Source organism: Juglans regia, chromosome 13, assembly GCF_001411555.2.
Source record: "Juglans regia cultivar Chandler chromosome 13, Walnut 2.0, whole genome shotgun sequence".
In the NCBI taxonomy this organism is placed as follows: domain Eukaryota; kingdom Viridiplantae; phylum Streptophyta; class Magnoliopsida; order Fagales; family Juglandaceae; genus Juglans; species Juglans regia.
The window spans coordinates 3,004,388-3,021,238 of record NC_049913.1 but is presented as its reverse complement, the minus strand read 5'-3'; the positions used below and the strand labels follow the sequence as shown (position 1 = coordinate 3,021,238).

Genomic DNA, 16,851 nt, shown 5'->3' with positions numbered 1-16,851 from the left:
ATGCTGCAAGTGAGTCTATATATATCTACGAGTTTTGTGGAATTCGAATTTTCAAAGATAAATAAATTAGTGTACAAGACATAAAATTTCAAATTAAATTGTGATAAATTGATCATTTTTCACCTAATTTTCATAGAACATAGATTCATATAATACTTGTTTAGTTTAGAGTCTTGTTTGGATATATAAACGGTTTCATTTTATCTCATCTCATTATTATAATTTTTTCAAATTCGTATATAAAATATAATAAATAATTTAATTTTTTTAAATTTTAAAACAATAATAATATTATAACAATATATTTTTTAACTTTTATCTTTAATTTAAAATCATCTCATCTCGTAACTATCCAAACAAGACATTAAGAGTTAGTAATGATGAGATTTTAGTACTTTCATTAAACTAAAATAAGGTCTTAATTAGGTATTGTTTTTATGCCAATTTTCTTTTCCTAATATCATGTTAAATTACTAACTTAATTCGTTGATAATTTGATGGATTTATAGTTCCCTTCCGCATTTGGTCAGCAAAGAAAGGGTCCGGAAGCAAAGATGCACGCGCCGTGAAGCATTGAGTTTCAGTCAAACATCTGTGGGGCTGCATCAAAGATCAGGCGACGCAGGTCTCCCAACATTCTCCTTGCTTTTCTCTTGATACATGGTGAACCATGACTGCTCCGTCAAGGAGAAGAAATCTGAGAAAATCCAGTCTGTTCCTCCTATTATTTTCTATCAAAATTTGACGCCGATGAGATGAAGACTCGTCAGAAATTAGAATTATGGCCGGGCGGAAGGTGGAGATTAATATCAGGCTGCCGCTTTGGTGGAGGCGAGAAGCCGGTATTTATTTTGTCATTCCGATCCCTCTATTTACATTCCGGCTATGAATCAGATTGGAGGGAAATCTGAGAACCGGCCGATTACTATTAGGCAATTGAAGCAAAACAGTTTAATAAAAAATGTTTTTAAGTAATAAACGACAGGTCGTCATGACGCACGGTTTATTCTGAACAGAAAGATGGGCGTATGTCTAGGTGGCGACAGTTGAATGGGTAGTAATTCTTTTGATAGATTACTGTCTTGTAGATAGACAGGATGGGTTGAGCCATGAGTGGACGGGAGCTGCATACTTTCAACTGCCCAGCCGTTTCCGGTTATAGTTTACTCTCCTCCCATAGAGACCCCAGTAATACAATCCCCCTCCCCCTCTATCTCATCTCCCATACGAACCAGAAGGAAGAGACTGAGACAAGGAGACTCAGAAACATGACCCTATTCTCGGTGCCAGAGTAACATTGCAAGGTACCTCTCTTTCTTTTAATTCCCCAGGTTTTGTACTTACTTCTATCGATGTTGAAGAGTATGTCGTTGATAAAACAAAACTATGTATGTCTATGGGAATCTTGTAGGTGTTTAAAACCGGATAATCCTGTAGATAAAAAAGAAAGAAATGCGTGTAGCATGTCACTTAATACACTTGTTTTAACTTTTAGCAAAGGTTAAGTTTGAGGATGGTATCTATCAAGTTTAAGTTCATTAAGAAGTTTTCTGGGAAGAAGAAGCACCTTGTGCTTAATACCGGCCAGTGCCTTCGAGTTTCTTGGTATAAACTTATCTGCATTCCTGAGATGATGCAGTAATTGTGCGAAAGCTCAGGTCCAGAAACAGTTGGACTTTATTTGTTATGTACTTATCTCTTCGATACAATCCCAGTATCTGTTTATATCGATGAGTGACACAATCTTCTTTTCTTATGATTTGATCCGTTTAAAGAAATATAATAATTTTTCAAGATGCTAAATGCCTACAATATTTGGAAGTGCTTCAATATCTTTATTTTCAATGGTGGTTTGGTGCTCATGTCGATCTAAAATGTATGGATGAGGCCATTTGGACCTAAAAACGGGGTCTAATATAAAATTATGCTGTACTGTAATTATTGATATGATTTATGTAACCGGACCCAATATGAACTTTGTCCAGCTTCAAGTTAACATTCGTCGTTTGAATGCAGAAAATCCTTATGTTATTTATTTATTTTGGTGTTTTTTAAACTGTTAGTGTCAGTGAAATAGCTGAATAGGACTAAAAGCATCTCTTCTTGTTTATATATCCTTGTCTCTGGACAGTAATGAATGCATAGATGCGAATGGCTGCCACATTCTGTAACCTAAACCCAGGGTCTGGTCTGAAGAAACTAAATGAATGCCTCCTGCATCAGAGTTACATGACAAGGCAAGTTTCATCTCTTTGTTTTACTCCCAGACATTGTGCAAGTGTTCTTACGAGACATGGCTTTGTGTAGCATGCACATTCTGATTAGTCCTCGGGCACTACATTTTCAATTGAAAAAGGTGTAATACTATATAAAGAAATGAAAATCTTCCCATTTCATCCTTACTGGGTCTGATAGATTCATTAATCATTATATTCTGCCCTTCTAAAGATAATGAATAATTATAAAAGAGAATATAGCATTGTTCAAAAGAGAAGTATACGGAGCTAAAATAAAACATTTTTTTCCAGTTAATGAGAAAATATAACTGTATGAAAAATTGTTGGGCTAGAATTGCAAAGTAGTGCACTACATTGACCTTAAGTGTGATTTGAAGGTACTAAATAGTTCAGTTTTGAAAGGTCATTTTAGAAGATTGAATTTTTTATAGTTCTTCAAAACATTGAATATGATTTTAAGCTCTGGGTATGTTTGAATTTTTCTAGAGCTCATTTAATTTGGTTTCTTGTACGATAAAAGTAGAGCTCTGTAACAAGCTGTAATGCTTATAATTTGGAACAGATAACTCCTTGGATGGCATGCTTCACTTTTACTGATTATAATATGATATATATCTCCTTAAATTGTTTTGGCTCTAGAACACAAATTCATTTTGCTTTGGGGTAGAAGAGAGAGGAATAGGGCTCATTCCCAGTTTTTCAGCATTCACTTGGCATTGCTCATTTTGTAGGTATTATCTGGACTCCAAACGGTCATCATATTTCCTATGCAATGGTAGAAAACTTTTGCATAGCACTTATAGAAGGCAATTAGAAGTCAGAAAAGGACACCAATCTCAATGGGTATGTTTGGTGAGTAAATCAGACTATTCTGGCACTACCAATGAAGAGGAAAAAGAAGACGGTGTGTCTAGGGCAACCTTGATATGGAGGGCGGTTAAATTACCAATGTACTCTGTTGCTTTGGTTCCTCTCACTGTGAGTTTTTTCTGAAAATTTTAGTTGCATTATTATTGCATAAGAGCATAGGCGTTATGAATTTATTTTTGATCAAGTGAGTCTGTTAATTTTCCCTTCTTACTAAATAATTTCAAAGTATGTGTGTAGTTTTTGCACTTGCTGAATGATATATTGCGAGTATATATATATAATCAAGGCTTTTGCTGGCAGATGATAACTTTTAAAGGGCTTACTCAATGTTTTTGTCCTGTTTTGTGAAAAAGGAAGTTTCCTGTATTTATCCACCCCCTCACTTTTTATATGTGGAACCTTCACACGATGAAGATTGATTTCGTTGCTGCTGTTGGTAACAAAACCTCAATAATGAACTCATCTGCGTTAGTGTTTCCCCTGCATTTCAAGTCATACACCTTGTTTGCGTCTTACTCCAATTTTTTAGTATCCAAACAGGTGGGTAGCGCAGCTGCTTATTTTCAAACAGGCATATGCTCAGCTAGGCGTTTTTTTGTTCTCTTAGCTTCCTCTGTTCTTGTTATCACATGGCTCAATTTAAGGTGAGTCATGAATTGATAAAGAACTACTACTTGTCTAGTAGGTACTAAAAGATGACATATCCTTTTTTTCTCCCTTTTTTCAATCATTACCTTGTTGTACATGCATACTTCTGTGGTACAAGGACACACACATATGGGAATGTATGACATTTTCTTGCAACCCAAGTTGGTCCATCAGTATTCATCTTCCCAAACCAACTTTTTTTCATACCCTGAATAGAACGGTGTTTACTAATTTCCTCTTGATCCCTTCAGCAATGATGTTTACGATTTCGACACTGGAGCAGATAAGAACAAAAAAGAGTCAGTTGTAAACCTAGTTGGCATGTAAGTTTCTTTTTCTTTAAGAAGTTATGACTTTTCAGAATTGGTTAAATACTAAATTAGTCCTTGTGGTTATGATGTGCCGTGTTAGTAGGACTAATGGAAGTGTGATGGAAGGACTAAAATGATCAATCTATCCAAAAACCAAACCATATGGACTATTTAATATTTGAATATTCTTTATTTAATTTTCATTTTATGTGTTGATTTACAATGGAATTTGCTAATTAAGCTCTGTAATGCATTTGGGAAGCCGTACAGGAACCCTAATTGCTGCTTATTCACTTCTTGCTCTTGGCTTTGTGGGGCTGACATGGGCATCTATGGAGGCTGGAAGTATACGTTCAATAATGTTACTTGCATGCTCAATTATTTGTGGTTATATTTATCAGGTATTGACAAGCATGTTGGATTTTTGGAAGTAAAATAATAATAATAATAATAATAATAATACTGCATAGATGGAAAACCTTATCCTGCCTTGTTAGTGATTTTTATTTCGAGTCTCCTTTCTTCATTATGAAACTATTTAAAGTCTTTCATTCTTTTTAGTGGCACAGGAAAACAATGTCTTTTTATTTGTTGCCGTAGGGCCTTGGTTCTAGTGGCAAGGGGCTGGGGTGGGTTATGGCAGGTTTTGGGTTCAAAATTTTCAGGACAAAGTCTTTCACACCGTTCAATATTGTTTCTTTTGCAGAGCCCGCCATTTCGATTAAGCTACCAAGGATTGGGAGAGCCCCTGTGCTTTGCAGCATTTGGTCCATTTGCTAGTACTGCTTTCTACCTATTGCAAGGCAGCACAAGGTTATATGGCCTATATGATTACAGGGCAATACGTTTCGATTTCATTTTCCTTAGCTATAATATTGACTTCAAGTGGTATGGACAGGAAGATGAACCATCTTCCCATCAGTGGCACAATTCTTTCTGCATCAATCCTAGTTGGCATCACAACAACCCTAATCCTTTTTTGTAGTCACTTCCATCAGGTATTCTGCTTTTATAAACATTAACTCTGCATTCTGACTATCCTTGGTTGACTGTATCGGTTGACAGTAATTACTTATTATTCAGATAGAAGGAGATAAGGCAGTTGGAAAAATGTCCCCTCTGGTGAACAATCTCATCTGACCTTAAATGTTTCAAGACATTGACATAGAAACAGATATTTGGTTCTATTTTATCTGTATTTTATATTGCTTGCAGGTTAGGCTTGGTACCAGAAGAGGTTCAAAGGTAGTAAAGGTGGCTGTCATAGCACTTTATGTCCTTGCGTTTGCTCTTGGTCTAATCAAAGCTCTTCCTCTTACTTCCATTGTAAGTCCTTCAATCAGTGTAGTATATGACCCCACTTTGGAATTTTGGCACTTCATTTCTTTTTGTTTCCTCTTCCTTCACTTTCTGCGTGGTTGAAAATTCATTTTATACCATCTCCTCATCACTTTTCCTCATTCATGGTTTATTCCAGCTTCTCTGTGCTTTTACATTGCCAATGGGAAAAGTGTTTGTTACATATGTCGAAGATAACCACAAGGTCAGTGATAAACTTGTAAGATGCCTCAAACGTTAGGTTCCAAGCTTCTGTGTTTCTGATCTAACTGTTATATACGGTACCACAATCATGGTGTTGGATAGGAACAAACTCATTGTTTAACCAAAGATGAAAATTTCTTCATCGTTCTACTTACCTCGATTTGGTTTTTAAATTAGCGTTGTAAAACTCACTCTTGCAGGACAGCCAGAAGATCTTCATGGCCAAATACTATTGCGTGAGATTTCATGCTTTATTCGGAGCTGCATTGGCTGCTGGATTGGTGGTGGCTAGAATGATCGGTGAAAGATATGTTCCAAGGCTTATACTCTTTTGAGTTTTTTCTTCATCTTCCATGTCTTTGGCTTTGAAAACACGATGATGAAGTAAAAGCTCGCGTGGTAGATGGTGTGATATGAATGATTGTTATCGGATACAAGTCAGATGTATGCTCGCTGGATTAGCAACAAATTCAGATAACGATCAAAACCTGTCAGAAACAAAAGTGCTTCCTGGAGAAACGTTTGAGTTTATACTGTCCCTTGCTGTGATTTTTTTTAGGAAAGAAACTTTTTGTAAAAGAATCTCTTAAGATACCTATATTCTTGACTCTTGAGGCAAGTCTGTCACCAACAAACGTGCGACCAAAATGTATTTATCCAAGTTTTGAGGAATTGTAATTTTAAATGGTTTTTCTTTTTTTTTTACATTCTATCCGTACATGTGAAATGTTTTTTTGTTTTTGTCACCGCACATGTTATATGTTATTTATTAAGTTTTGGTCAGCAATATTACATTCCTCATAGTACTTTAACAGCATTGCACGAATGACGTAGCCATAGAACATGGTTCGGCCACCCATTTCAAGCGTTTTTGAGATATTCTATTCTAAAGTTGAGGTGTAGAAGTTAGAACAATGAACATATCATCTACATCACTTAAATGATAAGATTTAATTTACGAGATTTAATTTTTTAAAATTTATCTTTCAAATAAAATTATGTTAGGTAAGTACTTTACTATGTGTGTAAACAACGTCAGCTTATAAATAGAATTTTTCTTTATTTTTTAGTAAGAAGTTTGAGTTAATTCTATTAATACGTTGAGTTTCAATTTTTAAGAGATAAAATACAACTAGTACCCTTCACAAGTCTTTTATGTTGAACTTCAACTATTAAAATGACACATTATACTCTCACTAAAATTTTAAAGAAGTTGCAACATATATCCTAGCTATAAGATTCAATCACTTAAGATTGTGATAATTTGCCCACTTTTTAAAATTCTGCATTAATGATCAAAACTGGACAAAAAGTGCGATATGCCAATCTTCAATAGTTTTTTTTTCTTCTTCTTTCTTCTTCTTCTTCTTCTTCTAAGCAAGTAAATTTTTATAAAAACGTAAAAGATGATACATAAAGAGGGGATGAGATTTCCCAACAAACCTCCCAATATAATAACCACAGTACAAAAGTGGTAAAAAATAAAAAAATAAAACGGATTTTGGGACCAAGAAAGACCAATTTCTTGGTCCTCCACCCATGCCCTACAAAGAGGGTATTGTCGTAAAAGACGGTAGTTAGCAGTTCGTAAAGTCATGCAAACTATGGAACCACCACCGATAGCGGTGAAAGTTGTGGGTGCACTGCAGTTTGCTATATTAAAATATTTTTTTGGAAAGATCTGTAGTTCCTTTTTCAAGATCATCGGTTAAGAAAAAATATAACATAGTCGAAAGCACGACATCGGATGGACTGATTTGCGACCAGTCATCTGTCTTCCCATGCATCTGTGGTGACGTGTGGCAACCACGCGCCGGTGGTATGGCGAGGCCGGACAGATCTGGAAGATCTCGACGTGGGGAATCTGCTGGTATGGCACGTGTAACCGGTGGAGGCGTCGTGGCGTGGTGGCTCGTGAAGACCACATGCAGAAACAAGACGCACGTGAGGGCCAAGTGCCGAGTTTTTTGGCCAGATTCTGCTTCATCCCAGTAGATCGACAGCTGTAGAATGGCGCGGTGGGGCGCGTGTCGACTGATGGCGGTCGGAGTGCATTACATCTAACCAAAACCGAATCAGTGAAGGGGAGAAAACACTACTATGAAAGTGTATATATAGTGCGGTAATGAAAAGGGAGAAGAAAGTAAGGTGAGAGTCACAGCTCCACCCTCCTATTCGGTGAAAGCACTATAAGAGATTGAGTTTTCTAGAGAGAATTGAGAGTTTCTCTCTCTAAACAAGAGAATAGAGAATTCAATCTTCAATAATTAAAGCGTGCAATATATATATTTTTTTTTTAACATAGAAGAGGAGGATTCGATTGTTGATTCTCTTTGCTAGAAATTAAAGTATTACCAATTCATCATAGAATTCTTGGAAGGGTGCAATGTATTAGATTTGATAGTTTAGGATGTATAGAGTAACAGCCTATAATAAGAGGGTGTAAAGTTACTTTCTCTCTCTTTTTTTTTTAATTAGAGTGTAAAGTTACCTTTTCTCCTTCGTCTTTTCTTCTTTTCTTTTTTTTCTTTTTTTTTTTAGAAAATCACAATACTATAATGGTGTCCATCCTCCTCCCAGCAGGATTTCTCTATTTTGTTTATATCCACCCAAGTCAAATAGCACCACCATCAAATTTTGTCCAGATCCCTCCAAATCTAGCAAGATTATCCACGATCAACTCATGCTTGACTGCACCCCCAAGAGCACCAAAGGCTTCAAAAATCATCCATCCAATTCAGTGAGAGACTTCAAGTTTTCCGATCAATATTAATGCCTCACGGAAGAAGGGGAGAAAAACGCTGCCTCTTTGAATTACACAGATCAGATGAGATGAAAGTTAAATAAAATATTATTAAAATATAATTTTTATTTTAAGATTTAAAATAGTTGAATTATTTATTATATTTTGTGTATGAATTTGAAAAAATTACAATAATTAAATAGAATGAGATGAGATGATTTGTGCAATTAAACGAGGCCTTAAACGATGTACTGTGTACTGGATCACATCAACAGAAAAAAAGCGTAGTATCAACCAGACAAAAATTGAAAAACAAAAAATACAACTTCTGAAGTGCAACCTGTTAATGTATAGGTTCTAATTTTCTATAAAAAGAGAGAAATTATCCACTCAGTACTTTGACATCCAAGGAAGAACAAAGAATTGCAAAATTCATAGTCCCTTATGAAATCAATCTTCCTATGATCTTTGTCACTACCATGGAATGAAAAAGTGATATGCCAGTAGACCAAAGGAATGAAAATTGATATGCCAGTAGACCAAGGAATGAAAAACTGAGCGAACAGCTGCTTGCTTTTTAAATCTGAAGTCACCAGCAGTGATTGCTACAGCTCTTGGCTTTGATATAATCATCCAAACATGTGCATTACATATTCAGATGGTTGCCAGAGTTCTTATGCCCTTTAGAGGCTGATAGATTATAGAAGCTTATGCAAGGAACAACTCTAGCAATGGCATCATCACATTAGGGATTTGCCATCTGATCAACCAGCACTTCACAACTCACCATAATATATCAGTACGTCAAATCACTATAATTCGTTTCTTTAATTTTCTTTTTATATCCATATACTGAATTCACTCAACTAAATGAATCATAGACAATTTTATGAAAGTAATTGGACTGGTTTCAGGTCTTTAGTCCTAGATAAACCATATCATATATATTCCCAAGTATGTTTTCTCCCTCAATTATTAGCCTTTTGAGGCAATCCGAATGTGCAGTAACTATCCGAGTATTAAATCCTTTGAATCATCAAAAGACTAATTTCTTCTAAAGTCATAAGCTACTGAAGTAAAACTAAGGCGAAAATGTATGTCTTTCTATTGAAGTGGCTGAAAATGTTTGTCTTTAACGACAATCAGAAACTGAAGTCAAGAAGCCCCAGCTCCCATTGAAGTAAACTTCTGAGAAACCTCAATTGTGCCATTTGAACCCAAGTGCAATCATTCAAAATCTTTACCGGTCAAATCATTCCTCTACCATGGAAAGCCCTGTGCAATCCAAGTCCACCTAATATTTAAAGTAAATCAACTTCTTTGAGATTCCATCCATAATCCGGGTGTGTAAATGAAACTATGGCAAGAATGTAGATACCCGAAGAAATTACATGTATAGAAAACCCTTGGGAGATAACTCTCACAAAGTCGCCTGTCAATCTTCATTATCCACTTCAATTGTTATACTAACTTAAGACCATAAATTTGTTACCCATCACACGAAGGCATTCCATGAACCTTGTAATTGGAGTTCCAGAAAATATTCAAGACCAGAAACAATTTATAGCCAACTGTTTTATAACATATTCTTACACACCAACTGGTGTAAACACCATAAAGAAGAATGAGTAGCATTAGCTTCAAATTGTACATCACGAGTCCATAATCCATCCCTTTCTACTACTAACCAAGTGCCAAACACAACTAATTTTCAAATTTCCACTAAATACTTTGTCACTGCAGATCTCATTCTCAAAGCTTCCTGTCTTAATACCAATTTCTCATTCAGTTAACTTCAGAGTAGATGATGAAATTGGACAAGTACAAAAAAAATTCTCCAAACTTCCAAAGGTCTTCAAGTAATGAGAAACCTCACTATTAACACCAAACTCATTCTCTCAAGGATACAATGAGTCTCCAACCACTAAATCAACCTCCAAAGGAGCACTACAACTTCAGAGGATGGTCTGAATATGCAAAATGTGCTATTTAATACAATTATGCAGGGTCCTTTTCTTCTGGTGACTGAATAACGTTTATACAAGGCCTTGGAATAACCACAAGCGAACTCACCTTAATAATATGAGCCTGAACTTCTGCCACTGAAGTATTCATCATTCAAGCGACGTGAGGGGTAATCAGGAGGATATGCCCCTTCATCTAGCTGCAAAAATGATTATTTTACCATATAAGAAAATTTCTTAACTAGATGTGGAAGATAAAAAAGAATATATTTTAAAAGCGCAATATAACCATACATCTGATCGAGAAGGCTCATAATCCCTAGACATATAATCCCTTCCATATCTGGCATACGCCCTTTCTCTATCTCTTCTACTAATCTCATCTGTGAGAACTGAATCCATAAAACAGCATCCATATTTAATTTTCACACAGAGGAAGAGTAACATATTTAAGGACATATTGAAGAAAAAATATTTATATAGATACATGTGAGCTTGTGTGTTTCCAACTACCTCTTTTGTAACCCATAGTGGATGTTTTTGTGACATACACTCCATGAGAGTGCCCTGTAGATCTCCGACTACCTTCATTGTACCCAGGACGAGACCCACGCCCCAGCCTACCAATGTTATAAACAGCAAGGAACAATTCAGATAAGTGAGATGAATATAGCATTGACTTTTCAAACTAGGTTAACCAATACTCCCTAGGGGAACCAACTAAAATACAAAGACACACAAGTTACTTCGGGATCGAGGGAATAAAAAGGTAAAGCACCCAGGTAACAGGCAACCTTGTAAAGTTACTTCGATAAGACTTGTCACTGTAAGGCAAGTCAGAACTGCTTCCTCCATAATCAAAACAGGCACGCGATTGCCTAATTGAGGCTTCAGCATAATGAGAATGATCTTCCTCCTAAAAAAGAACCACTTAATTAGGACAAGGTGAGGAAAAACAGAAGCAGGTGTATAAAAAACTCCAATACATCACTGACAATTGCAGAATGGGGACGCTTTGAGCTGGTGGTAGAACTGTAATCACGGATATAACTGTCACGATAGTTTGAGGGTCGTTCCACATATCTTCCATAGTCATAATCATCGTAAGGAGGAGATGGTCTACGAGTAGCAGCCCGAGAAACCTTCCTTGGAGGACTTCCTGAGTACCCAGATCCACGTGAAGGGTAAGCATCCCTATAAGAAAGTCTATTGAAAGGAGCTCGACCAAAATCAGCTGGCCTGGACAATACTTCATCTTCCAGGATGTAGTCTCCCTTTGAGCCGGTCTTTCCATAAACTTGAACTGTCCCAATAGAGATAGGAATAAGCCAGGGGAAAAAGGGGGAAGGAAAATGGTAGAACCATTATTATTACAGAAACTAACAACATACCGGTGGACCTTCTACCATATGATCTCTCTGGTGAAGAATATTGCTGTCCACTCCCAAGACCATACGATAATACATCTCTGTCCCTTGGACCATATGATCGGTTAGAAACACCATCGCCACGACTTTGAATACTTCTCCCACCATGATCTATAGACCTGCGATGATCAATGCGAGAAATACTAGAGCCCCAGGGACCCCTGTCACCCCGACCACTGCCATGCGCAACAACATAGCCTCCCCGAGCCTGTCTAGCTGACTTACCTCTCTGGCGTGGTCTAGACAACCTTGCCCTAACCTTTAACTGAGAAAAGCATAATTATCTGTGAGCATACATTACTTGCATAAGCTCTGAAAAGAGTGTAGCTGTCCAAATAAATTTTGCTAGACTGCTGTAGAGAAATAAAATTGGATAAATATCACAGCAGTATCTTACTAATAATCATGACTAATGACCGTGGGGGAATATTATAACATTGGGAAGTAGAATAAATGCATAAGATTAGAATGTAAAAGACTCAGTGTTACAGCCACATAACAGTGGAACCTGATGATCCTTTCTCTCATTTTCCTAAGCAGTTAAAATTGTTTATGGCGTTCTTATTCTGACCCACTTTACAGTTAGCACATGTGTTGCATGCTCTCCATCATTAACATCAAGGAAGATCCCAACTCGTCAAACATTTCAAAGTTTTTTTTTATGTAAGTAATAGCATCACTGTAAATCTCAGAAGCAAATATAAATCGACATGTTTATATTTTTTTTTCAAAGTTTATTGTTGTCCCCCTTAAATTCTTGATCATATTTGATCAGATCAACATGTTTATATTAGTTCATTATTTTCCCCACTTCAAACACCTTCTACATTTTATCACTGGACACTTAATTGTTCTCATTTTATGATACGATATAAAATAAAAGCATTGAAACTTTCTACATGGCTGTAAATTAAAAAATAATAACATTTTCCACAAGACACTTAATAGCAGATTAAAAAATAAAAAATACTTATTTTACTTATCAAAAAAAAAAAAGGATGTTCAAAGATCATGTAACAAAAATATGTTTGAACAAAAAATAGCAGATTACCTTCCTATCTCCGTCACCAAACTCAGCATTATTTACACCATCAACACAAGCCATAGCAGCAGCATGCGAGTCAAATGTTATAAAACCAAAATCAGTTCTTTTAGCAGCTGGCATATTCCGAGCAAGTTCCACCTTTTCAATCTTCCCAAACTTTTTGAGATAGTTCTTGACGTGATCCTCATCCCAAGCAGGAGGCAAACCATCAAGGAATACTGTCCTCACCTAGAAAAGGGCATGACAAGTTTTATATAACCGTTGTTGCTAAAAGCTTCAACAAAAATATATTAGTAACATTTCTAGTTTTGAATTATACAACAAAAAGCTGTCAAGTTATTGTTTCTCATCTAAGTGTGATCATTAACAAGAACATAAATGACATAAGAGCTGACATACAAACACACAAAACCAGACATATAAGCATACATTTATAAGTTTAAAAGGAGAATAAGATCCCAAATTTTGCAACTCTCTCTTACTCATGAGAACCAATAAACAAAAGATTAAGACGAGAAAAGAAGTGCATACATGTGACATAATTTCATCATCTGGTTCAATGAAGGTATCTGCAAAGGCAACCCTTGCCGTTCGGTCTGTTCCAAACACAACGTCCCTCTTTTGCAATCTCTTGCAGGCTTCCAAGGCATGTGCCCTGCACGAGAAATCTAAAAAAGCAAAGCCTCGATTCATCCCCTCATTGTTCATATCCTCGACTAGAGTCAACTCCTCGTATTTATTGACTCCATAATGAGCAAGCTTTTCTTTCAACTGAAGTAAAAAAGACAAAATCCAAATAAGCTAACCCCAGATAACCTAACCGATCGGAGGAAACGGTCATTCTAAAGCCACAAACGCATACAAAAACTTAGAGCACTTACAATGTCCTTTTCCCATGCCTTGCATATGTTACCAACAAAGAGGGTGTCACTATCTTGACTTGGAGCCACCCCACATTGCTTCCCATTAACCTGATAAAACTTCAAAGTTATACATGACTGTGGATAATTAACCATCTCCCATCTATGGTGAAAATCGAGGAAAAACAGCAAATCACTGATATCATAACTAATTTTATCAATAAGAAACATTATACTAAAGTATTTTATAACATGCTAGATTTTCTCTAACTAATTATGTCCTTTATGACTGCTGTAACGGATGATTTAAAACCTCACTCACCAGTACCACAACCCCCCACAAAATAAGTTTTCAAGGATCAACTTAAGAGAGTTCTTTTAAAAAAAAAAAAATTGAAAATTCAGCAAAGAGTTCAAGTTCTTAAATTAGATTAGTGGGAGGAGCTTCCTAGAATCATTCAAGAACCTTTTTCCCCTCTTAATGAAGTAACCGTTCAAGAAACTTTCTATAGTATCTCAAGTAGAAGGAATAACTAGGAAGAACAAAAGAGAAGAGATCAATACCACTGGGTGCTTAAGTTCATAAATAGCCCGTCTAGCCTGCTCAACAGTCTCAAACCGCAAGAAAGCGAAGCCCTTGTTCTTATGAGTTACTGGATTCTTCAGAAGTCTGACTTCGGTGATCATACCCACCTGGCTAAAAACCTTTCTAAGATCTTCCTCAGTAGCATCCCTGTCCAACCCCCCTACAAATACTTCAAATTCCTTGCGCTTCCTCCTCTCTTTAACCACATCATGATGCTCTTCCTCATAGTCCTCTATGTCTTCATGCTCATCCCCAACATCCTCCTCGACCACTTCTTCCTCCTCCTCCACTTCCTCATTTTCTTCCACCTCAACTTCCACAATTTCTTCGATCATGTCATCCACATCAATTCTCTCTACCCCATCTTCCTCATTTCCACCATCCATCTCAACAAGCTCTTCCATGTCTAAGTTTCCACCACCATTCTCTTCTGCTTCAAACTGCCGATCATTATCTTCGAGCTCTAGTCTTTCTAATCCCTTTTCTTCTGACAAACAAGGTAATAAGCCTCCCGTTGTAGTTAAAATATATATATATCTTTCTTATAACAAAATGTACAAAATATGATAACGATTCAAAACGCTATACCTGTTCCAGTCAATCCACGAAAAGACAGCTAAATGTATACTTTCCCCAACAATCAATAAGTAAAGAGATTATCGAGGAACACTAATGTATTAATTGCTGGAACTTTGCACGTGTTGATATAAACTCAACTCTCTGGTCGCTAATATTTCGCATGAAATATTTTATAAGATACTTAAGTTTATATACCGAAGCTTTTATTCGGTGTTAACTAGCCAAGTTCAAGGCAAAACTGGACTGTAGAGATGTAACATTCAAATACTGCAGTTCGATTTTTGTTTCTCCGGAGATGTCGAAGCAATTAAACAGAGGAAGAACAACGGGTCAATGGGACAAAAACAATTTTCAGAGGATAGGCTAAAAATTGAATTATCAAATTTCTCTTTCTACATTTTCTAACCAATCAATCAGAGCATGCGTTGTTGCTAATTCAACCTCCAAAAGAGGAAAGAAACAAAAAACAGACAACTGTTCAACAATATACATCTTCTGTTCTAAGGTATTTGTAGGGTAAGTGAAGTACCTTCGATAGGAGGGGCGGAGGGTTCACTTGATACGGATACGCTTTGTCGGAGCCGAGGCCTCTTCTTAAGAGCAGCAGTGGAGGCCGTGTATAGCCGCTTAACAGCGCGTGGAGGCATTCTTTTTTTGGCTTTTAGCTTCTGCTTCGACGAAGCTATGAAAAGGGAACTTTATTTTGGAGAGAAGGAGAAGACTCTGAGAAATTTCGATTTCTCGAAGTCAAGGTCAAGGGAGGAATGGGGTGGGGGTTGGGTTTAGATCGTTAGAAGAGAGTTACGTTGGTTGCGTTTAGATAGCGGGGCGATATCAGATATTTCGTGGATAATAATAAAAAACATATATATATTAATTAATAATAGATTAATAATTAATAATTAAATATTATGCGAATAGTTTACTACTAAACTAGTCCTTAGTTATTTTAAATTTTTAAATAGTCGTGGAGTTACGTCATCTCATAATAGTTGTGAAAGTTGCCGGCTCTTCATAATTATTTTGAAAAATATATAATTTATTATTAAAAATTATTTTTTTAATATGAATTATGTATTTATTTAATTTTTCTAACAAAAATTGCATTTTATATAATTCACAATAATTTTGGATTAGTTTGGATTTAGATATGTGATGAAATGATTTTAAATAAAAGATAAAAAAAATTATTATTATTTTATAATTTAAAATTTTTAAATTGAAATTTGAAAAAATTGAATTATTTATTATATTTTATGTATAAATTTAAAAAAAAATTATAATAATAAGATGAAAAAAAATATTTTTTCTTAAATAAATTATAGAACGCTGGCTTATCTATTATAAACATCATTTCTTACTGGAAAATATTATTCTCATAGAAGATTTCTACCTTCTGTCAAAATTTCTTTTTAATTTAATAATTAAATAAGTGTTTTTAAATGAATATGTGATTTTTTTATATTTTAAAAAATATCTAAATAGTTTACAAAATGGTGAAAGAAAAAAAAAAAAACAAACAAATATTTGAGTATTTGGTAGAGAATTCCGGTAGAAATTCGACGTAGCAACGTCCTTTCTTACCAGAGACGGACTGTTTGCTGTGTTGTGACTTTTTGGGTTTGGGTGGACTCTATTGCGTGAATCTTAAGGCATTCGGTCTGGTCTAGTCTACTCTACACTCGGTATATAAGAAATAAAAATATTTTATAATCGATATTATTTTTCGAAGACTATTTTATTCCGTTGAATCCGATTGGACGCCGCAACCACTTATCCCGGTATAGTTAAAAGAGTAGTACTAGAATAATGGTGGGATTATTATTTTTTTATTTTTTTTTATTTAATTTTTTTACTTAATTATTAAATAGGTGATTATTAATAAAATTAAATATTTTTTTAAACTTTTCTTGATGATTAAAGATATTAAAAAAATATTTAAAAGAAAATGATAAAAAAATAAAAAACTCTAAATACACTATAAATAGTAAATGGATAGTAAAATAATAGTAATTCTATCGCTACCCTAGTTGATATGA

General features: G+C 35.5%; 2 protein-coding genes across 4 annotated transcripts; one reads left to right on the top strand and one right to left on the bottom strand.

The window, feature by feature from the left end:
• Nucleotides 1-546: 546 nt before the first annotated feature.
• LOC109014828 (2-carboxy-1,4-naphthoquinone phytyltransferase, chloroplastic-like) lies at nucleotides 547-6,313 on the top strand. The gene is made up of 12 exons (XM_035683920.1): nucleotides 547-1,304; nucleotides 2,132-2,237; nucleotides 2,969-3,215; nucleotides 3,648-3,751; nucleotides 4,007-4,078; nucleotides 4,329-4,467; nucleotides 4,773-4,879; nucleotides 4,965-5,064; nucleotides 5,150-5,188; nucleotides 5,282-5,392; nucleotides 5,544-5,609; nucleotides 5,809-6,313. Exons 2-12 carry the CDS (start codon nucleotides 2,146-2,148, stop codon nucleotides 5,941-5,943), a joined length of 1,212 nt encoding a protein of 403 aa, XP_035539813.1. The 5' UTR covers nucleotides 547-1,304; nucleotides 2,132-2,145; the 3' UTR covers nucleotides 5,944-6,313.
• A 3,579-nt stretch (nucleotides 6,314-9,892) lies between these two features.
• Nucleotides 9,893-15,620, bottom strand: LOC108980004 (heterogeneous nuclear ribonucleoprotein Q-like). Of its 3 annotated transcripts, none has more exons than XM_035684218.1 (11): nucleotides 15,342-15,620; nucleotides 14,212-14,720; nucleotides 13,669-13,758; nucleotides 13,319-13,558; nucleotides 12,794-13,015; nucleotides 11,707-12,007; nucleotides 11,311-11,618; nucleotides 11,110-11,231; nucleotides 10,829-10,935; nucleotides 10,610-10,707; nucleotides 9,893-10,515 (listed from the first exon to the last, which is right to left on the bottom strand). In XM_035684218.1, exons 1-11 carry the CDS (start codon nucleotides 15,457-15,459, stop codon nucleotides 10,426-10,428), a joined length of 2,205 nt encoding a protein of 734 aa, XP_035540111.1. In that variant the 5' UTR covers nucleotides 15,460-15,620; the 3' UTR covers nucleotides 9,893-10,425. The 3 variants fall into 3 exon arrangements, with proteins under 3 accessions (XP_035540111.1, XP_018806360.1, XP_035540112.1); XM_018950815.2 differs by having other exon boundaries at nucleotides 14,212-14,717; XM_035684219.1 differs by lacking the exon at nucleotides 15,342-15,620 and adding an exon at nucleotides 14,822-15,074 and having other exon boundaries at nucleotides 14,212-14,717.
• Nucleotides 15,621-16,851: the final 1,231 nt, after the last annotated feature.